Source organism: Mobula hypostoma, chromosome 13, assembly GCF_963921235.1.
Source record: "Mobula hypostoma chromosome 13, sMobHyp1.1, whole genome shotgun sequence".
NCBI lineage: Eukaryota > Metazoa > Chordata > Chondrichthyes > Myliobatiformes > Myliobatidae > Mobula > Mobula hypostoma.
Window position 1 is genome coordinate 11,349,799 of NC_086109.1, and position 24,015 is coordinate 11,373,813.

A 24,015-nucleotide genomic window follows, 5' to 3' on the forward strand; every position below is an offset into this window, starting at 1 on the left:
ATTTGCTGGCGGGCTGGTCAAATACCTTCGCCTACCCCTGTTCTAACCTCCTAAATTAGGATTTCATTTAAAAACTGTTGGGTGGGGGGGTATATACACAGTTGTGTATATACTTGGTGCGAGTTACTAAGGATCGGGCCACCAGTTAAACATCTTTGACTTTGATGACTTTGATTAAAGTAATGTTTTATGAGAATAGATTAGAATTACCTCTTTGCAGTAAATCTGTACTGATGGGAACATGAATTCTAAGAGACGAAGTGACCATTCTGATGTTTGGTAACATTTTGATAATCTTCCTCATGTTAAGATTATATTTAAAACTTCATGGTTTGTTTAGTCCAGATAATGGACAAATTGGTCATTGTAATCTGCCTTTTAACAACTGATTTGTGCATGTCTTGGAAATCTGAAATAAAACTAGAGAATGCCAGAAACACTACGGGTTATACAGGGTCTGTGGAAAGAGCAATGCTTAATATTTTGAGTTTGGAACCCTTCATCTAAACTGGCTGTTACTACACTGAAAACAACTTTTGTCAGATCCATTGTTTTTCTACTTCCTTCTGCTCAATAATATTAAATTTCAAATCAAAGAGGCGTAGTTCTGCCAAGTTATTTCCAACAATGAGTGCTGGCCCACTAGACTTTTACCTGCTGTAAACTGCATTTCTACACCCCTCACTAGAGAAAGAAAGTTACGCCAGTAAATCCAAATCTGTTCTCTCACATTTGACATAAAAACTAGATGAGTTTCCGTTATAGAAAGAAGGATTGAACATTAAATACTGGATGCTTCAGGTATCAGTATTCCAGACTTCAGATGTTTTTGCTGCCAAAGATTTTTGTAGTTTTCAATACACCTGCGATGGAGTCTCTGTTACCTGGAAAATGCAAGAGACACACATCCTGTGCAAGGCTGATTATTGAATTGTTACACTGCAGGCAATTGCTGTATAAGTAGAGACTAGTTAGTCTTATCCCTCTGCTTGTCTGTTGTATTTTTGTAAGTAACTAATTCCATTTTGAACATCACAGTTGAAACTGCCTCCTTGACCTATGAATTGTGGATTGTAGCTACCTGTCCTGTAATTTTTTTTAATTGGAATTTTTGCTGCTTATTCTAAATCTGCTTCCTCTTTGAACCTTCTGCTGTAAAAGCTTGCAGTTGCTGGGTTTATCCTTGACCATTTTATATTTGAAGAGTGGCCTGGCACTTGTGCTAGTCCAGGGCTCTGATGAACCAAATCCTCCACCCCATCCCCATTCCACAGCCAACACTTGCCCATAAGTAAACCTGGATGTGTTGGCCATAATTTCAAATTTTTCAATTGTTGATTAGTTCATTGTCCATTCAATGATAGCAGAGGGGAAGAGATGACTGTTGGGTGCATATGATTGTTTCTTTGTGTGTTTTCACTGTGGAGAATGGTAATCAGACATTCATCATTCCTAGGCTGTCTTGTTAAGTTTGCAAGATGAGAAAGATGGTGAAGCATCTCCCTATCCCTATGTGTTTTTGCAATGACCTATATTTGTTGATTTGTTTACTTTTTTTAGAGATAGAGCATGACACAAAGAGCATGCACCACCCAATTATGCATGTGACCAATTAACCTGCTAACCTGTACGTTTCTTTTGGAATGGAATTCCTGGAGGAAGCCCACGTGGTCATGGGGAGAATGTATAAACTCCTTACAGACGGTGGTGGAATTGAACCCTGCTGGCTGATGCCATAATAGTGTTATGCAAACCACTATGCTACTCTGATGTCCCATCTTTTGCCTCAGCTGTCGCACTGATTTTTCCTTTTATTTACATAAATGCATTTTTTTTGTAGCAAATCCAGTTCGCAGATGAAAAACAGGAGTTCAGCAAGTTCCCCACCAAAACTGGCCGGCGGTCTCTGTCGCGATCCATCTCTCAGTCTTCCACAGACAGTTACAGCTCAGGTAGGAGCTCATTGTTGTGCCTTCAGATGTCTTTTCATGCTTTTTCCTGTCTTAAATCATACACCATGGACTTTAGTTTGCAGACTGATATAATACTTTGAAACTGTTCAAATGTAGCAAAGCTCCAATGATCTGGTTTTTCTTTGAACATCCTGCATGTGCATAATTTGTTATCTCATTTCCTGTTTCTACAAGCCTCTGAGGTTCTGGTGCTATCAATTTGTTTTCTTTCAGCGGCTTCCTATACAGATAGTTCAGACGATGAGACGTCGCCCAGGGACAAACAGCAAACTAACTCGAAGAATAGCAGTGACTTTTGTGTAAAGAACATCAAGCAGGCAGAGTTCGGACGCAGAGAAATTGAAATTGCAGAGCAAGGTACGATAGGGCAGAGATTACGATGGGTGCAGCAGAAGCTTAACCTTTAAGAAATCTTATCTGACAATGTGAAAAGTACACAATCACAATTTTAGGGGTTGCCGAAAGTCCTTCAGAGATGTAAATATTATACAGGATAAGATATGTGTTGCCTTCCCTTGCTGTTTCACTTGCTGCTCTTTCACCTTTGGAGTAATGCAGAAGTCAGGTGCTGCTGATAAATAAATAAATCTGAATCTTTGAGAGTAGTAAAATCTGTGGAATTCTTTGACTCGAGAAGCAGTTGAGACTACCTCATTTTATATTGGACACACAATTTTGCAGAGCAAGAGAATTAGAATTATGGTGGAAAGTCAGGTACAGTGCCAATAAAAAGTATTTACCTCCCTTGGAAGATTTTCATGTTTCATTGTTTTACAACATTGAATCACAGTGGATTTAATTTGGCTTTTTGACACTAGTCAACAGAAAAAGACTCTTTCATGTCAAAGTGAAAATGGATCTCTACAAAGCGATCTAAATTAATTACAAATGTGCAATCAATTATTTTGAGTTTTATAAATATTCACCCCCTTTAATATGACACACCAAATAGAAGTCTCATACTTAGTTAAATGGAGATCTGTCTTTGGAGTCCTGTGTGCAGACAAGGTGTTTCAATTGAATGTAGTAAAAATACACCTGTACCTGGAAGGTCCTACTGCTGGTGAGTCAGTGTCCTTGCGAAAACTGCACCACGAAGACAAAAGAACAATCTAAGCAATTCTGTGAAAAGGTTATGGAAAAGCACAAGTCAGGAGATGGATACAAGAAAATTTCCAAGTCATTGAATATCCTTTGGAGCACAGTTAAGTCAGTCATCAAGAAATGAAAAAAAAAAATGGCACAGCTGTAAATCTGCCTAGAGCAGGATGTCCTCAAAAACTGAGTGACCATGCAAGAAGGGGGTAAGTGAAGGAGGCCACCAAGGCATCTCAGACAGCTCTGGAGAAGTAACAAGCTTTAGTTGCTGAGATGGGAGAGACTGTGCATATGAGAACTGTTGCCCAGGTGCTTCACCAGTCGCAGCTTTATGGGAGGGTGGCAAAGAGAAAGCCACTGTTGGGGGGAAAAACAACATGCATGAAATCTTGGCTAAAGTTTGCCAGAAGGCATGTGTGAGACTCTGAAGTCAACTGGAAGAAAGTTTATGGTCTGATGAAACCAAAATTGGGCTTTTTGGCCATCAGATTAAATGCTATGTTTTGCGTAAGACAAAAAAACCACACATCATCAAAAATACACTATCCCTACCGGGTAGCATGGTGGTGGCTGCATCATGCTGTGGGAATGCTTCACTGGAGCAGGCCCTGGAAAGCTTGTGAAGGTAGAGGGTAAAATGAATGCAGCAAAATACAGGGAAATCCTGATCCAGTCAGCAAGAGAACTGTGACTTGGGAGAAGATTTGATTTCCATCAAGACAATGACTCCAAGCATAAGCCAAAGGTGCACAGGAATGGCTTAAAAACAGCGTTTATGGCCTGGAGTAGCCCAGTCGGAGTTCAGACCTCAACCCAATTGAGAACGTGAGGCTTGAATTGAAAAGGGCTGTTCACTCATGACTCCCATCCAATCTGACAGAGTATGAGCAGCTTTTTAAAGAAGAATGGCGAAAAATTTGCAGTGTACAGATGTACATAGAGATGCATCCACACAGACTCAAGGCTGTAATTGCTGCCAAAGGTGCATTTACTAAAAACTGACTTGAAGATGTTGAATACTTACGGAATCAATTATTTTGTGTTTTATATTTGTAATTAATTTAGATCACTTTGTAGAGATCTGTTTTCATTTTGACACAAAAGTCTTTTTCTGTAGCTGGTGTCAAAAAAGCCAAATAAAATCCACTGTGATTCAATGTTGTTAAAAAAAACATGAAAGCTTCGGGGGGGGGGCGGGGGAGGTGGGGGTGAATATCTTTTTATAGGTGCTGTAGATGGAACTAAGTCCACGGCCAGATCAACCTTCATGGTTTTGAATCGCAGAACAGGCTCGATGGGTCAGATGACCTATTCCTGCTCCTATTTCTTATGTTCTTATTAAAAAGTAATAACATGATGGGCTCAATTGAATTGGTAATTAATCTCCAATCTGGAATTAGCCTAATGTCTTCTACCACTACTGCCTAGAAGAGCAGAATTAAAATTCCACAGCATGCTGACTTATTTGCATTTGAGTGGGGTTTGAATGGTTTGGAAAGCTTTTCTATTTGAGTGAGGTGCTGACTGTCCAATTTCCACATGTCTATCCATCTGAAGAGAACGTTTTTAATTGGCCTTAATGAGCTCAGAATGATAAAGCAGCTCACAATCAGCTGGTAAGTTAATGGGGGGGGGTGGGATGTAGCAGTTAGCATAACATCATTACAGCGATAACAAATCAGGTTCAATTCCAACCGCTGTCTAAGAAGTTTGTAAGTTTTCCCTGCGACCGTGTGGGTTTCCTCTGGGTGCTCCAGTTTCCCTCCCACATTCCAAAGACATATGGTTTAGGAGGTTAATTGGTGACATGGGTGTTATTGGGCAGTGCAGGCTTATTAGGCCAGAAGGGCCAGTTACCTGTATCTAAATAAATAAAATAAAAACTGTTGTTATTAGATTAGATTCAACTTCATTGTCATTGTGCCGAGTACAGATACAAAGCCAATGAAATGCAGTTAGCATCTGACCAGAAATGCAAAGAATAGTGTTATTTACAAAATAACTGCGAATAAAAAGTAAGTGCTACAGCACACAAATACAAAAGTACTGAGACAGTACAATATGGGTACAATACTGCTTAGCGCTGTGATGTGAGGTTCAGCAGGGTCACAGCCTCAGGGAAGAAGCTCTTCCTGTGCCTGCTGGTGCGGGAGCGGAGGCTCCTGTAGCGCCTACCGGTTGGGAGGAGAGCAAAAAGTCCATGGTTAGGGTGAGATGCATCCTTGATAATGCTTTTCGCCCTGCCCAGGCAGCGTTTATAGTAGATGTTCTCAATGGTGGGCAACTGGGTGCTGATAATCTGCTGAGCAGTTTTCACCACACACTGGAGTGCTTTCCGGTCTGATACTGGACAATTACCATACCACACTGAGATGCAGTTGGCAAGTATGCTCTCAATCGTACAGCGGTAAAAGTCCGTCAGTATCCTGGGACAGAGGTGAGCTTTCTTGATGCTCCGCAGGAAATAAAGGCACTGTTGCGCCCTTTTGACCAGGATGGAGGAGCTTAGGGACCAAGTGAGATCCTCGGAAATGTGGACACCAAGGAATTCTGGTTATGCTTCTGGTATCTCAAGTGTTACAATAGTTCTGAGTGGGAAGATCCAATGAAATCAGGTAGCAACAATTCCATTGCTGATTTATATGCCAGAAGTTTGCAAATAGACATATTCACGTCACAGTGAAAAATCATTTGTGCTGACTAATTTAATTGTGGAGAAAATATGTCAAATTATTTTGTTACTTGGTAAATTGGATTATTATTGTCACTTGCACCAAGGAACAGTGCAAAATTTGCATGTTATACACTTGGGTCAAACCATTACAATACTGCCTTGGCCCCATGGGGACTGTTTTGTTTGGCTGTATTCATGTGTCTGGTTGAATGACAATTCAACTTGAACTTGCAGTGTACAGCGTGAAACAATGAGAGTACAGAATAAAGTATAGATCAAAATCAGATTTATAAGCGCTGATATGTCATTAAATTTGTTACTTTGCAGCAGCAGTACAGTGCAATAAATAAAATATGTAAATTATAATAAATATATTTAAACATTAAACAATGCAAAAAGTACTTTCCTGTCCTGATATTTAGAAATAAATATATAGTTTGTAAAAGTTATCAGTGTCCACAAAAATAAACCCTAGAACACTTTGCTGAACATGTTTTTTTGGATTTGTTTGTTAATGTCAGGTGCTTGTTGAGGAAAGCCCAAACCAAGAGCATCTCTCATTAAAAAGAAAAGTTGCATTTGATCTGAGATGGGGTCAGCCACAGCATTTCTGTCAAAGCGGATTTCATTGTGGAAAAAGTAACTGGCATACTTTTGCGTATTTGTTCAGGAAGAGTCCAAAAAAATTGAAAATTAGATGTATTGTAATTCTCATAAATGCTGCTGCCCAAGAACCTCGTGGTACACTAAAGCAGTTGAACATGGGATGGTGCATTAACTGTGGGTGCCATTTGTGTCCAAGCAATATTTTGTACATTGTCAGTCACTAGCTGACTTCAAAGAGCTTAATACTTAAAGCTTCATAATGTGGTTATTTCCCACAGGACCTCAATAGTACATTGAATCTTGGTGGTAGAATTAGGTTCAACTTTTTTTGACTTGTCAGCCAAATGCTTTGTAAGCAAGTAGCAGAATTTGTTGTCTTGCAGAGCTCTTTGTCTTTTTGTAAAACGTCATGGGTTCAGTCCTCATTAGAACTAGAGCATACTGATGATGAGAGAGGGGTTGCTGGAGATACCGGGTTAGACACTTATCCTTAGGTACTTGTGCTAGATGCATGGCAGAAAGTGGCTGAATACTGTAATCCGAAATTCGGGGTCTGATGACTTCAGTGGATTTGAATTCTGAAAGGAAGTGTAACGTGCAGTTGCTACCACATTACACATTCTTGGCAGCCAGCCACAGATGCATTTCTATCCCATTGTCCTTTGAATGACACTGAAGGTCAAATGATTCTAGCACTGTTTCTGAAGTGGTGCAGTCACCCGAGTGTTCTGACTACAAATTCATCCGTCAAAGAATGCCACCAAAATAAGTTGGCTGGCCATTTATCTTGGCAGCTGATTGTGAGAACTTGCTGAAAGTAATTTGGCTGAGAGATTTTCTGTGGGAATTATGCTTCAAATGCCAATAATTAGCAGTAAAGTTCATGGGGATGTCCTAACAATGTAAAAGATGCTATCTAGGTTTTTTTTTGGAAGTCTGCACCTGGATTGAGGATAAAAATAAGGCGCTTTTATACCTGCATGTCATATTTTCAACACTGGCCTAAACAGAATTATTGGAAACTGAAAGAATATAAGAAAACATATTGTGTTGACTCATAATCTGTTTTGCTTTTTTTACAAAGAGATGTCAGCTCTTGTTGCACTCAGGAAACGAGCTCAGGGTGAAAAACCACTAGCTGGAGCTAAAATTGTTGGCTGTACCCACATCACTGCCCAAACAGCGGTAAGCAATGTGCATAATAGTGGCATTTTAAGTCAGTGACCTTAAGGGTAGCTCTTTCAGCTTGTTTGCCGAGAGAATGAGCATTTGGAATTTTCTACCTCAGAGATTTGTGGAAGTGGATTCATTACACATATTCAAGGAAAAGTTTGCCAGACATTTGAAATGTAGGAGAGTAGTTGGGTGTCGTGACTGGGAGAGAATGGTGCAACATTGGATCAACCTTAACTCTAGAACCATGAAGCAAGCTTTGAGAGGCTGATTGACCTACCCATGTTTCATATATTGCTGAGCTGATGCATTTCACAATACAAATGGAAGAACCCCTCAGTTATATCAAAGTGTTGATATATTTATTTGCAAGGCCCAGGGAGAGTTTACTTGAGAATTACATTCTTTAGAAGCTGCAGACTAGCCTGTATCTCTGCCCAGAAATACTCAAACTGATACTGCTTGCTTTTAAAACCTTATAGAACGAGGAACAAATCTTATTGAAAGGCCTAGCTGGAGTGGTTGTGTACAGGATGTTTCCAATAGTGGGAGAGTCTAGGATCAGAGGGCACAGCCTCAGAATAGAAGGACATCCCTTTAGAATAGAGATGAAGAATTTCTTTAACCAGAGGGTTGTGAATCTGTGGAATTCATTGCCACTGACGGTTGTGAACACCAAATCATCGGGTATATTTAAAGCAGAGACAGATAGGTTCTTGATTAGTAAGGGCATCAAAGGTTACAGGGAGAAGGCAGGAGATTGAGATTGGGAGGGAAGATAAATCAGCCATGGGCCAATGGACTAATTCTGCTCCCATGTCTTATGGTTTTATGGTCTTATGGATGCTTTGATGTTGAAAATAATGGACTGCATTATCTGCAGCCATAAACAATTCAAAATTAGTCAGTGCTGTCAGAGGTAGAAAAAAAATTCACTTAAAGTAATTGAATGTGAATGATAGAAGTTTAGAAAGTTTATTACTCTGAAATATAGGGTAGGCAGTCAGAATCTTTCTCCTCAAAGCAGCAATGTCAATACTGGAGGGCATGGCTTCTGGCACTGGGGAGATAAAATTTAAGGGTGATTTATGTGGCAGGTTTATCTACACAGAGTGCAGTTGGTGCCTAGTAAGTGCTGCTAGGTGTGTTGGTGGAAGCAGGTACATGGTATTTAAAAAGTTTTTAGATGGGCACATGCATTTTCAGGAAGTGGATTGATGTGGATCATGTGCAGGCAGAAAGTTTTGATTTAATTAGTTTGGCACGAACATCATGGGCCAAAGGACCTGATCCAACACTCTACTGTTCTATGTAATTCTCTGTGTGGCACAATTAATATTAGCTTCTTTCTTATGTGCATGTTGCAGGTCCTAATTGAAACTCTGGGAGCTCTTGGAGCACAGTGTCGCTGGGCTGCCTGTAACATCTACTCCACCCAGAATGAAGTTGCAGCTGCGCTTGCTGAGGCTGGTATGTTCATGTTTTAATTACACATTAGATCACACTTCAGTATTTTTCTTTTTATGCTGCCAACTTGTACATGGCTCATTACATCTCATGCTGTTTCTTCAGTCTGTAAACAGTGCCAGCTAAAGGTAGATTTGGTTCTAACTTGGCTTCTTGTCAAATTTCAGCACTTGCTCTTTTCTGAAGATATTAATATCACTTGCTGAAATATAGAGTCAGTGGAAACTCTGTGCCATCTCCATTCCAGTGGCCACTTTTCACATGGCTCTTTTCCATGAGTTCTGGTGGTGACTCAACCATAATTCTGTATCTGTAGTGGACAGACTTCTGAATTCAGAATCAGGTTTATATCGCTGTCATGTTGTAAAATGTGTTATGAGGCAGCAGTGTAGTGCAATCCATTAAAAAAAACTGTAAATTACAATAAAAAAAAATTCAATTAAGTCGTGCAAGAAGCACGGCGCAGTAGCGTAGTGGTTAGCACAACGCTTTACCATACCAGCAACGCGGGTTCAATTCCTGCCGCCGCCTGTAAGGAGTTTGTATGTTCTCCCCATGACTGCATGAATTTCCTCCAAGTGCTCTGGTTTTCTCCCACACTCTAAACACTTACCCGGTTGGTTAATCCGTCATTGTCCCATGATTAGCCTAGGATAAAATCAGGTGATTGCTGGGCAATGTGGCTCGGCTCGAGGGACCTATTCCAAGCTGTACCTCAATAAATAAATAAATTAGAGAGCAAAAGTAATGAATAATACAAAATGCTGGAGGATTCTTTGGTGAGACCACCCCTGGAATATTGTGTGCTGTTTTGATCCCCTAATCTGAGGAAAGACATTCTTGCCATAGAGGGAGTACAAAGGAGGTTCACCAGATTGATTCCTGGGATGGCAGGACTTTCATATGATGAAAGACGGGATCGACTAGGCTTATACTCGCTGGAATTTAGAAGATTGAGGGGGGATCTTATTGAAACATATAAAATTCTAAAGGGATTGGACAGGCTAGATGCAGGAAGATTGTTCCCGATGTTGGGGAAGTCCAGAACGAGGCGTCACAGTTTGAGCATAAAGAGGAAGCCTTTTAGGACCGAGATTAGGGAAAACTTCTTCACACAGAGAGTGGTGAATCTGTGGAATTCTCTGCCACAGGAAACAGTTGAGGCCAGTTCATTGGCTATATTTAAGAGGGAGTTAGATATGGTCCTTGTGGCAAAGGGGATCAGGGGGTATGGAGAGAAGGCAGGTACAGGGTTCTGAGTTGGATGATCAGCCATGATCATACTGAATGGTGGTGCAGGCTCAAAGGGCCGAATGGTCTACTCCTGCACCTATTTTCTGTTATCTCAGGACATCATGCAGCATCTATGGATAGGAACAAACAGTTGACATTTTGGGCCAAGACCCTTCATCGGGTCCTGATATGAATCTCAGTTGGAGGGTATTTGTTTAAGTTGCCAAGACTTACCACTGAGATAATCTTCGCTTGTTTTTTTAAATACCCTTCCCATCCAATAGTCATTCAGAAAGGAGGCAAATTTAAAATGACGTTGTTACCGGTTGTGCAAGATCTACAAGAAACAGTTGTCGCACCTGTTAAGCTCAATGCAAAATCACCTACCTGAGTTCTGAATTTGCACAGATTCCTGTTCCCGTACATTCTATAATAGCCTAAAGAAATACTCCTGTTGTCAAACAAGGAACGTAGGTATGCAGGTGCCCCTATGAAATTAGCAGTCAGTAAAATGTCATATTCCAAGTTTTGCCAGTCTTATTGCTGACGAGTTTGAAATGTCCAACACTTCAGGTAGATTTAATGGCTCATTTTGTTTTTACAGCTGCACAGAGCATTTATACTTGCACGTAGAATTAGAATTCAAGTTTGTTATCACTGACACACACATTAAATGCTGGAGGAACTCAGCAGTCCAGGCTGCATCTGTGGGGAAAAAGTACAGTCGACGTTTCCGGCTGAGACCAGTCCTGATAAAGGTGTTGCTTGGATTTCCAGCGTCTGCAGATTTTCTCTAGTTTATTATCACTGGTGTGTGTTACGGAGCTTGTTGCTGTGAGGCAGCAGTACACTGCCATACATAAGAATTATAAGTTACAGTAAGAATATATAAAAATATAGGTAGTACAAAAAGCGAAATAATGAGCTAGAGTTTATGGACTGTTGAGAAATCTGGCAGAAGTTTTAAAGCTGTTCTTATAATATCAAGTGTGCAACTTCAAGCTCCTGTACCTCCTCCCTGATAGTAGTAATGTGTAGAGGGCATGTTCTGAATGGTAAGGGTTCTACATGTTGGATGCCACTCTCCACGGTACTTCTGTAGAAATTTGCTGGAGCTTTTGGTGAAGCACCAGATCTCCTTGAACGTCTAATGAAGTATAGCCACTGGCATTCCTCCTTCATAATTGCATCAGTATGTTGGGTCCAGGATAGATCGTCAGAGATGCTGCTCACCCTTTCCACTGCTGACTCCTAGATGAAGACTGGTGGGCGTTCTCCTGATTTTCCCTTCCTGAAGTCAATGTTAGATTATGAGAAAACTCAGTCCTCTTTTATTGTCATTTAGAAATGCATACATGTATTAAGAAATAATACAATGTTTCTCTGGAGTGATATCACCGAAAACAGGACAAACAAAAGACTAACGCTGACAGAACCACATAATTATAACATATAGTTACAGCAGTGCAAAGCAATACCATAATTTGATGAAGAACAAACCATGAGCACGGTAAAAAAAAAGTCTCAAAGTCCCCGAGTCGATCGACTCCCGAGTCCCCGATAGCAGGCGGCAAAAGGGAGAAACTCCCTGCCATAAACCTCCAGGTACCGTCAACTTGCCGATTCCTTGGAAGCAGCCGACCACAGCCGACACCGAGTCCGTCCGTCCGAAAACTTCGAGCTTCCGACCAGCCTCTCCTATACAGCCTCCCGAGCGCCATCCTCTCCTGAGCGCCTTCGACCTCTCCCCGGCCGCTGAAACACGCAAAGCCGAGGATTTCGGGGCCTTCAGCTTCGGAGATTCCAGTTACCACACAGTAGCAGCGGCAGCGAAGCGGGCATTTCAGAAGTTTTCCAGATGTTCCTCCGTACTCTCACGTCCGTCTCCATCAAATCAGAATTGTGCACGGTCCCCTACTTGACAGATTACAGATATTCATCACCGAAGTGGCCACGTGCGCTGCGTCGCGCCGCCATCTTCTCCTCCTATTCAGTGCACCCTGATTTTTATTTGTACCTACAACACAGTCATGTTAACAATTTCAGCGAACAGCTATGTCATAGTAAATCTATAATCCAATTGTGCCCAGCATGAAAATGTGATTCCTGTGAGTCTTAATGCTTTATTGGGCCTGCAGGGGCTAGCATGCAATAAGCAACGTCCATTGACTGAGATGATTGAGACATAGAATTGTTTTCCTTTGGCAGAAAGTGAGCTACCCTATTTTTGAGGGTGTGAATAGGATTAGTTAACCTATGGTCTGAGTTCCAGCAACTAGCAGCAGCACTGGAAATGTTCCTGGGAATCAGACCAGACTGTCGCTTGCTAGGGGAGGAAGAAAGATGGAAAATAAATGACTTCAGTGCATTTCTTCAAGCAGGAATGTCACATTTCTGAACATAATCCTGAAAGGTAGAACTTTATTCCAATGCATGTTAGAGTTGTTGGCAAATGGGATGAAAAGACTTGGGAGCAGAATTAGGCCAATCAGTCCATTGAGTCTTCTCCAGCATTCAATCATGGGTGATTTATTTTCTCTTACAACCCCATTCCCCTGCCTTTTCCCCGTAAGCTTTGACACCTTTACTATACCTCCGCTTTTAAGTTTCATCATGAAAACAAACCTTCCCTCAGATCATGGCATTCTATGCTGAGAGCACTTTAGCAATCATACAATACTGCTTCTATTTACACTGCTTATAAAAAGTATAAAAAGGATTTAATTTGGCTTTTTTGACACTGATCAGCAGAAAAAAATGCTTTTGTGTCAAAGTGAAAGCAGATCCCTACCAAGTGATCTAAATTAATTACAAATATAAAACACAAAATAATTGATAGCATAAGTATTCACCCCTTCAGGTCACTATTTAGTAGATGCACCTTTGGCAGCAATTGCAGCCTTGAATCTGTGTGGATAGGTCTCTATCTGCTTTGCACATCTGGACACTGCCCTTTTTCCTCATTCTTCTTTATAGAACTGCTTAAACTCTGTCAGATTGCATGGGAATTGTGAGTGAACAGCCCTTTTCAAGCCGGGCTACAAATTCTCAATTGGATTGAGGACTGTATGCTGATTTGGCCGCTCCAGGACGTTAACTTTGTTGTTTTAAGCCATTCCTGTGTAGCTTTGGCTTTATGCTTGGGGTTATTGTCTTGCTGGAAAACAAATCTTCTCCCGAGTTGCAGTTCTCTTGCTGACTGGATCAGGATTTCCTTGTATTTTGCTGCATTCATTTTACCCTCTACCTTCACAAGCCTTCCAGGGCCTGCTGCAGTGAAGCATTCCCACAGCATGATGCAGCCACCACCATGCTTCACTGTCGGGATAGTGTATTTTTGAAAACAAATCTCCCAAGTTGAAGTTCTCTTGCAGACAGCATCAGGTTTTCTTCCAGGATTTCCTTGTATTTTGCTGCACTAGTTTTACCCTTCTCAAACCTTCCACGGCCTGCTGTAGTGAAGCAGCCCCACAACATGATGTAGCCACCACCACCACCATGGTTCATGGTAGGGATGCTGTGTGTTTGATGAAGTGTGGCATAGAGTTTAGTCTGATGGGCAAAAAACTCAATTTTGGTTTCATCAGACCATAGAATCTTCTATGTCCTGACGAAGGGTCTCGGCCTGAAACGTCGACTGCGCCTCTTCCTATAGATGCTGCTTGGCCTGCTGCGTTCACCAGCAACTTTGATGTATGTTGATAGAATCTTCTAGCTGACTTAAGGATCTCCCGCATGCCTTCTAGCAAACTCTAACCAAGATTTCATGTGAGTTTTTTTTTCCAACAGTGGCTTTCTCTTTGCCACTCTCCCATAAAGCTGTGACTGGTGAAGCACCCAGGCAACAGTTATTCTATGTGCAGTCTCTCTTATTTCAGCTACTGAAGCTTGTAACTCTTCAGAGTTGTCATAGATCTCTCGGTGGCCTCCCCTCACTAGTCCCCTTGCACGGTCATTCACTTTTTGAGGCTGGTCTACATTAGGCAGATTTGCAGCTGTGCTGTATTTTTTCCATTTCTTGATGGTTTACTTAACTGTACTCCGAGGGATAGTCAGTGACTTGGAAATTTTCTTGTATCCATCTCCTGTCTTGTGCTTTTCAATAACCTTTTCACGGAGTTGCTTGGAATTTTCTTTTGCCTTCGTGGTGTAGCTTTTGCCAGGATACTGACTCACCTTCCAGATACAGGTGTATTTTTACCACAATCAATTGAAACACCTTGACTGCACACAGGTCTCCAAAAACAGATCTCCATTTAACTCACTATGTGTCTTCTAAACTAATTGGCTGCACCAGTGATGATTTGGTGTGTCTTATTAAGGGGGGGGGGTGGTGTTGAATACTTACGCAATCAATTAGTTTGTGTTTTGTGTTTGTAATTAATTTACACCATGACATGAGAGCCTTTTTCTGTTGTTCAGTGTCAAAATAAGCCAAATGAAAATCATTGTGATTCAATGTTTTAAATAATAAAACATTATTTCTGGGGGGGGGAATTACTTTTTATATGCACTATAGCTGTAGCTAGTGACATTTTAGAAACAAATTGTGTCCGTGAACACTGAAATTTGTCGCAGTCAGGAAACTTGAAACTACGTTTTGACGTAGGAGTAGAATCATGTCATTTGGCCCATCAAGTCTGTTCCACCTTTCCATCATGGCTAATTTATTACCCCTCTTAATCCCATTCTCCTGCCTTCTCTCTGTAACCTTTGGCTGACTAATCAAGAACCTATTAACCTCCATTTGAAATATACCCAGCGACTTGGCCTCCTCTGCTTTCTATGGCAATCAATTCTAGATTCACCAGCCTACTGCCTAAAGAAATTTCTCCTCATTTCTATTCTAAAGGGACGTCCTTCTATTCTGAGGCTGTGCTTATTCAGTTGTGATAAAGTTATTGCTGCTTTTTCCGCCCCGATGCCTTGTGCATGGATAGTTTCTGTAATCTTGTTTATAGTGATTCGAGTCCCAGCCGAGGGAATGTGTTGTGTCCTTGAGCAAGGCACTTAATCACACATTGCTTTGCAACGACGCCGGTGCCAAGCTGTATGGGTCCTAATGCCCTTCCCTTGGACAACATCAGTGTCGTGGAGAGGAGAGACTTGTAGCATGGGCAACTGCCGGTCTTCCATACAACCTTGCCCAGGCCTGCGCACTGGAGAATGAAGACTTTTCCAGGCGCAGATCCATGGTCTCGCAAGACTAACGGATGCCATTACTATTGTTTGAATGCTTTAAAACTAACCTCGCAACTGCTTTGCCCAAGACCATGAGCAATTGTAGAAGGTTGTGAACACAACCCATTCTATCATGAAAACCAGCTTAAACCAGCCTCTCTTCTGTTGATTCTGTCCATGCTTCCTGCTGCCTCAAGGAAACAGCCATCTGCTTCCAGGAACGCTCCCATCCCGGCCCATTCCCTCTTCTCCCCTCTTGCATTGGACGGAAGGTATAAAGTACCTGATAGGATGAACCACAAGACCCAAAAACACCTCCTATCCCAATGTTTTCAGACTTGAACGGACTTTTTGTACACCAAAAGATGAACTCTTGGTCTAATTTACCTGAGCGTGGCCCTTGCATTTTATTTGTGTCCCTTTAATTAGGTATACCATCATTTGACTGGATGGCACACAAAACAAAACCTTTCAATTTATCTTGGTATATGCGGTAATAATGAGCCAATAACAGGTTTAAATGGACGTCAGAATCTAGTTATATGGTTTAAGTAGAGAGTTTATTGTGAGTAAAAGTTTAAGTAGGCTAAGTTTCTAATGCAAACTGTATCTTTTTTCCATCTAATGAATGGCTGTTAAATGAAACTGGCAAAAAGAGACTTTCACCTATAGTTTTTCTAATAAGTCTTTAAGGATTTGAAAACAACTGGTTTTCCTTAAGAGATTGTTATCCAAGAGTTTTCTTGTGGTATTTAATAATGGAGTTTATTACTTTGCTGCAATTGAACATTTTTAAAATTTATCACCTTGTTTTAAAATGAACTGTTCAGTTCTGAATTCTAAGTTGAAATAATTCATAAACTTGCTGTTAAATCAGGCTGGGTTATTCATTAGTGACTACTGGGACTGGATGAAAGGATTTTAAAACTTTTCACCCTCAGCCTCTCCATACCTCTTTGGCTCAATAAGACTACAAGAAACAAGAGCAGAATTAGGCTATTTGGCCCATTAAGTCTATCGTCAAATATTGTAGATATATTAAGAGGAATGTATGGTACTGGTAAAAGTATGGTTTATAATAATTCCTTGCTGTGAGGAATTTCAAAGTTGCTTGTGCATACATTTTGTATTTCTATAATGTCATTGGCTATGGGCAAATGAAAGCAGAACAGTAAGGTTACTAAAATACTCCCATCCCTAACAGATGTATGTAACAAGCAAGACGATGTTAGTCCTGACTAAGGGTCTCGGCCTGAAACGTCGACTGTACCTCTTCCTATAGATGCTGCCTGGCCTGCTGCGTTCACCAGCATTTTTTGTGTGTGTTCCCATCCATGACCTGAGCCTTCCCTATACGCCCACTGAATGTTGTGGTCATGATTCATAGTGTTCTCTTCCCCCTCACAGCAGTTTGTTCTTGGCAAATCAGCTTGAAACTCATTACTTTTGCTCTTGAACTCTGTATCCAGCTTTTAATCCTCTTTAAGCTTGTTAAAGTTCAAAGCTATCTTTCACCAAATTGTTTTTTTTTCTTCAATCCCCTGCAGGATTTGCTGTGTTTGCTTGGAAGGGCGAGTCAGAAGATGATTTCTGGTGGTGCATCGATTGCTGTGTGAACATGAACGGCTGGCAACCAAATATGGTAAATGAGCCACTCAGAGGGTGGTCAGTATTGGTACCTTGGTCATTCTCCTCCAAACCATTCCATCCACCTACAACTCCGTTTAGGACCATCGCTCTTAAATTCCTTCCTTTTTAACAGTGTTTTTATCTTTTATCAGCTCCACAATCAAAGGAAGCAGTTGTTCCTTGTACAACCTTAATTGTGCTTGGCAAATGATAATTTGATGATTATGGCAACCCTTAAATTAGACCACGTTAGAAATAGTCCCAGAACTTGAAAGCTCTTGTAGCAGCCAACGATGTCCATCAATCCTGGTTTGAAAGGATTTTATATGATATGTCACTCACTTTTATGCACTGTAAATTGTGCGGTTGACTGAAGCGTAGCCAATTTTTAACATAGAATTGTCATTACCTTTGTACCCTGGGGATCTTTCGCTATATTTATAATGACTGTTGCCTTTTTACATTAAGACTTACTTTCTTGAACAATTTTTTGTAATGCAGAGGTTAAAAATGAAGGTGCTTTGTACCTCCATTGAGTAGATTTGTATGAAGCAGTGCCACAAGAAAGCAACATCCATCATCAAGGACCCCCCACCACCTAGGCATGTTCTCTTTTCACAATGACCAGGAGGTACAAAATCCTTGGGCCTCACATCACCAGATTCGGGACCAGTTATTATCCTACATCCATCTGGCTCCTGAACCACCTTGGATAACTTCATTCACCACTACACTGAACTGATTCTACAACCTACACACTCACTTTCAAGGACTCGTTACAACTTGTCTTTGCACTGTTTGTCATCTTTTGCACATTTGTAGTTTGTTTTTTGTCGATGCATAGTTTTTCATAAAATTCCATTGTAATTTTTTTCCCAGTAAATGCCTGCAAGAAAATTACTATCAAGGTGGTATATGGTAACTTGTACGTACCTTGATAATAAATTTACTTTGAAACTTGAACTTGATACTGTGGAGTTACTACTTTTCAGCTTCCATCAGCATTTTCTAGCAAGAGTTCAAGCCACAAATTGAGGCTATTTCTGTACTCAGAATCCAGAGCTTTAAAGTAAATTATATATTATTGCCCAAACCTTAACCAGTGTTAGGAGCGGCTGAGTGGGAAGCTTTCTAGTTCAGAATGACAACTTTGGATACAAGGGACTTCGTCTTTATTTTGTAGTAATTGTTGTCTTGTTTAAAAATGTGTATAATGTGTTTAATTTACATTTTTCTTGTGAATATTTTATATATGAAAGCAGCTCCTCGTTATCCTGCTCTTTGGAGCCTCAATCTTCAAACCTTCACTTGCACCCCATTCAAGGCTTCTTCAACTCATGTTCTCAGATTACTTATTTACTTATTATTACTATTATTTGTTTTGTATTTGCAGTTTGTCTTTTACACTGGTTGTTTTTTAATCGTTTTGTGTAGGTTTTTTTTATAGATTCTACTGTATCCCTTTGTTCTACTGTGAATACCCACAAGGAAATGAAATTTCTTGTAGTATATACTTTGATAATAAATTTACTTTGAATGTTGATTCCACCCCAGGCAAACTCTGGAAAGGGAACAAAAGATTGGAGGCTTATGTTTCTTCATAGCAGGGAATAAACAAAGTGACTACTGTATAATGCAGGGGTCGGGACCAGTGCAACAGCTACGTTACTAACATTTGGATTCATAGTGTACCGCAGAACCAAGCCAGTACTGTTTGCCCGTGTTTGGCCCATATTTCTCTGAACCTCTTCTGTCCAAGTACATGTCTTTTAAATATTGTAACTGTACCCAACACTACTGACTTTTTCCGTATACTCGGCATCCTCTGTGAGGGGAAAGTTTCCCTTCGGGTTACTTTTAAATCTTTCAGTTAGTCCTGACGAAGAGTCTCAACCCGAAACGTCAACTGTACCTCTTCCTATAGATCAGCGGTCCCCAACCACCGGGCCGCAAAGCATGTGCTACCAGGCCGCGAGAAAACGATATGATTTGGCGATATGAGTCAGCTGCACCTTTCCTCATCCCCTGTCACGCCCCCTGTTGAGCTTGAACGCATGCGAGGTCATTACCCGCGCGTCATCCGTGTCAGCGTGGGAAGGAGATCAACTCCTCAAGCTTGCAAATGACGACGGGCTGAAAAGTATGTTTGGCATAACATCTCTGCCGGCATTCTGGATCAAAGTCGAGGCTAAATATCCTGAGATAGCCACGAAAGCACAGAAAACATTGCTTCCATTTCCAACATATCTCTGCAATGAATGCAACGAAAACTAAATTGCGGAATAGACTGGACATAAGGAACCCCCTTCGAGTATCGCTGTCTCCCATCACCCCTCGATAGGACCGTCTTGTTGTAGGGAAACAATCCCAAGGCTCCCACTGATTCCACGATATTGGTGTGTTACAATGATTTTATATGTTCATACAGGGAAAATATGCACTGTGTTTAATATCCAAACGTTACTTAAAATGTTATGATGCTATTGACTTGTATAACCATATAACAATTACAGCACGGAAGCAGGCGATCTCTGCCCTTCTAGCCCGTGCCAAACGCTACTCTCACCTAGTCCCACCGACCTGCACTCAGCCCATAACCCTCCATTCCTTTCCTGTCCATATACCTATCCAATTTTTCTTTAAAAGATAATATCAAACCTGCCTCTACCACTTCTACTGGAAGTTCATTCAACGCTTACTTCAAGCTCCCCTGTCCTCCCCTGATAATTGACTTATCACTATATTCATGCGAGGAAAATATGCACTGTGTGTTTAATATTAAATTCGTCAGATAAACCCTTTTAGAAACGGAATTGAGTGTATTAGCCACTTGTCACCTATATTCCGGTCGTCATTAACTCCCCTCACCCTCCCCCTCCCGAACAGAATCGCCTAAAACGATTTGTAGAAAAAAAGCAGCAGGTAAACGCATGCGCACTGGTGCCCGCACAAGGCTTCATGGTCATTGTAGTCTTTCTCGGGGTAAACACAACGTATTTGGCTGCTACTCTTGTCCGTTGGCAACCCTACCCGCCCCCCCCCCCCGGGTCGGCCGGTCCGCAAGAATATTGTCAATATGAAACCGGCCCACAGTGCAAAAAAGGTTGGGGACCCCTGCTATAGATGCTGCCTGGCCTGCTGCGTTCACCAGCATTTTTTGTATGTTGTTTGAAATTCCAGTATCTGCAGATTTCCTCATGTTTGCGTACTTTTAAATCTTTCTCCTTTTATCTTAAATCTATACCCTTTATTTTTATACTCCACTCCTCCAACCCCTCAGGATTTTGTAAACCTCTAAGGTCACCCTTAATTTTCCTATGCTTCAGGGAAAAGTATCTCCTTATGACTCAAACCCTTCAGTCCCAGTGACATCCTCATGAACCTAGTCTGCCCTCTTTCCAGCTGAATAATGTCCTCTCTGCAACTGGCCCCTGGTTTCTGTAACCCACATTTACAATTCAACAGATCTCCAGCACTGGTCCTCATTCAGAATCTCCTCAGAACTGGCACTATTATCCTGAGGTCGGTTTCATTCTGCTGGGATCATTGCTGCCTCCCTGTGGCCATTCAATGAAAATTCAGTCTTTCAGCAAACACTAACTCTTCCCTGGGTTAGTGTGTTTATTAGAGGTTATGCTTATTCATGTAAAAAAAATGTAGAGAAAATTAAGTGATATTTTGGAATCTTATATTTGTTATACAATTTATTTTTTGATTCTAACTACTGTATTCTGTATACATCGCTTTTCATTTAAAAATGTAAGGTGCTTTAAAATGGCCACTCAATTACAAAAGATAGAATTTTCATTGATTGTGGCCTCTGTATCTACGGTGCAGGTTATGAAAAAATTGCATCCTGAGAACAATATTACGCAGTAACTTATTATAGCTTGTATAACCATTAACATTTCCAAAATTGTCAATGGCAAAGAAGTCGATTACAGGGAAGAGTGACCTTGAAGATAATGCCAGTTTATATTTGGAGAACATCTTATCTTACAGAATTGTTTTGTGGGATCCAAATAGAGCCTTGTTAATGATCACCTTGGGAAATAAGGCGTGGAAAATTTAACCTTTCCTTCTCCGCTCTATCACTTAACCTTGAGATAATTGTGCTCATTAAGCTAACTTAGTGATACCCAAGCAAAGTCTAGTAATGTCAGAAGTTGAGCAAGTTTTTATTATGAGCTGGTCTCAAATAATAATTCTAGACTACAAAAGCAAAAAAACTATAAACTTAGAAGCATATGAGTTATGAGTTGGCTACTTGACCCCTCAATACTGTTCTGCTGCTCAATTAAGTCATTGCTGAGTGAAGTTGCATCTCTTGGATTAAACTGATTAACCCTTTAAGGCAGACGAGGGATTGTTTACCACACTAATTACCTCCAATTGTAAAGAACTTAGCATTGTGCACGCTTGGAGATGAGGAGTGGCATCTTTGCTCAACATTATCAGCGCTGAAACCAGTTGGGTGCAGGTGAATGCACAATCACTTACTTTTGACCTTATTAGCTGCTAAATTGATGTCTGCATTGGTGCAGCTTAATGCACCCATGCTGAGCTTGTCAATTTCATCTTTTGCTTCCAACTTCCACCCTGCCCTTAAATTCACTTGGTTCACTTCTGATACATCTCTGCCCTTTCTTTCTCTGTCTCTGGAGACAAACTGTTTAACAGCATCTTTTAAACCTATGGATTCCCAGGTTATCTTGACTATACCTCTTCCCACTTTGTCTCCTGTAAAAATCCTGTTCCATTTTCTCAGTACCTTTGTCACCACCACATCTACTCCAAGACTGAGGCCTTCCTCTCCAGAACATCAGAAATGTCCTCCTTCAGAGACCAGGGTTTCCCTTCCTCCACCATTTGATGCTGCCCTCACCCGTATCGCCTCCATTTCCTGGACGTTTGCACTCACACCATCTTCCCACCACCTTAACAAGGGTAGTGTTCCACTTGACCTCACCTACCACTCTCAGCCTCCACATCCAACACATCATTCGCCACTATTTCTGCCACCCTCAACGGGATCCTTTACTGCTTTCTGCAGGGATCACTTCCTCCGTGATTCCCTTGTTCATTCATCCTGCCCACTGATTTTTGTCCTGGTACATATCCCTGCAGGATGCCAGAGTGCTACACCTGCCCATTCACCACCACCTCCCTCACCTCCATTCTGGGCCCCAAACAGTCCTTCCAGTTGAGGCAAAACTTTACTTGCAAATCTGTTAGGGTCTTCTATTGTATCTGGTGCTCCTGATGCAGTCTCATCTACATTGGTGAGACCTGACACAGATTAGGAGAAACTATCTGCCAAAAGCTGAATTTCCCAGTGGCTAGCCATTTTAATTCCTATCCTCATTCCTGTCCCATGGCACCTCGGGGTTGAGGAGCAAATCCTCATATTCTGTCTAGGTAGCCTCCAACCTGATGACATGAACATTGTTTTCTCCTTCCAGTATTTTTCCCCTCCCTGTTACCACTTTTTCTACTCCCCACTCTAGGCTCTTCTCACCCCCCCCCCCCCCCCGGGGCACTTTTCCTCCTTGCTTTTCTCCCTTGGCCCATTCTCCTTTCCTATCATATTTCTTCTCCAGGCCTTCAGCTTTTTCACTCACCTGACTTTAACTGTCACCTTCTAACTGGTCCTCGTTCCCCTCCACTCACTTTATTCTTCAACTTTCTCACAGACAGGACCCAGGCTGTAAAAATAGGGGACAAGCTCTCCTCTACAATCACTCTGAGCACCGGTGCCCCACAAGGCTGTGTACTCAGCCCCCTGCTGTACTCACTGTACACCCATGATTGTGTAGCCAAGTTTCCATCAAACTCAATATATAAGTTTGCCGATGACACAACAATTGTAGGCCGTATCTCGGGTAATGATGAGTTTGAGTACAGAGAGGAAATTAAGAACCTGCTGGCATGGTGCGAAGACAATAACCCATCCCTCAACGTCAGCAAGACGAAAGAATTGGTTGTTGACTTCAGAAGGAGTAGTGGACAGCACGACCCAATTTACATCGGTGGTGTGCAAGTGGAACAGGTCAAAAGCTTTAAGTTCCTCGGGGTCAATATCACAAATGACCTGACTTGGTCCAACCAAGCAGAGTTCACTGCCTAGAAGGCCCACCAGCGCCTTTACTTCCTGAGAAAATTGAAGAAATTTGGCCTGTCCCTAAAACCCTCACTAATTTTTATAGATGCACTGTAGAAAGCATTCTTCTAGGGTGCATCACAACCTGGTATGGAAGTTGTCCTGTCCAAGACCGAAAGAAGCTGCAGAAGATCGTGAACACGGTGCAGCACATCACACAAACCAATCTTTCGTCCATGGACTCACTTTACACTGCACGCTGTCGGAGCAGTGCTGCTAGGATAATCAAGGACACGACCCACCCAGCCAACACACTTTTCGTCCCTCTTCCCTCCGGGAGGAGGCTCAGGAGCTTGAAGACTCATATGGCAAGATTTGGGAACAGCCTCTTTCCAACTGTGATAAGACTGCTGAATGGATCCTGACCCAGATCTGGGCCGTACCCTCCAAATATCCAGACCTTCCTCCCGGTTTTTTTGCACTACCTTACTTTCCATTTTTGTATTTTCTATTTATGATTTATAATTTAAAATTTTAATATTTACAAATTTTTACTATTTTAAATATTTAATATTTGTAATCCAGGGAGCGGAAAGCGCAGAATCAAATATCACTGTGATGATTGTACATTCTAGTGTCAATTGTTTGGCGACAATAAAGTATGAAGTATTCTGGCATCGTCCCTCTTCCTTCGAGGTCCTGAAGAAGGGTCTTGCCTCGAAACATTGCCCCATTCGTTTCCATAGATGCTGCCTGACTTGCTGACTTCCTCGAGCTTTGTGTGTGTGTTCATTCTGGATTTCCAGCATCTGTAGAATCTCTTGTGTTCCTGATTACAGTTGACATTTTTACTGACTGCATTCTCATACAGAGCCATGGTA

The 24,015-nt window shown here is 41.4% G+C and overlaps 1 protein-coding gene across 1 annotated transcript in view; it reads left to right on the top strand.

Moving 5' to 3' along the window:
• LOC134355430 (S-adenosylhomocysteine hydrolase-like protein 1) overlaps positions 1–24,015 on the top strand; it is a 94,105-nt gene that overhangs the window by 44,775 nt on the left and 25,315 nt on the right. The window contains exons 2-6 of the mRNA XM_063065295.1: positions 1,841–1,952; positions 2,187–2,330; positions 7,436–7,536; positions 8,892–8,994; positions 16,953–17,047. Coding sequence (XP_062921365.1) covers positions 1,841–1,952; positions 2,187–2,330; positions 7,436–7,536; positions 8,892–8,994; positions 16,953–17,047 — 555 coding nt within the window. The remainder of the gene's footprint in view (positions 1–1,840; positions 1,953–2,186; positions 2,331–7,435; positions 7,537–8,891; positions 8,995–16,952; positions 17,048–24,015) is intronic.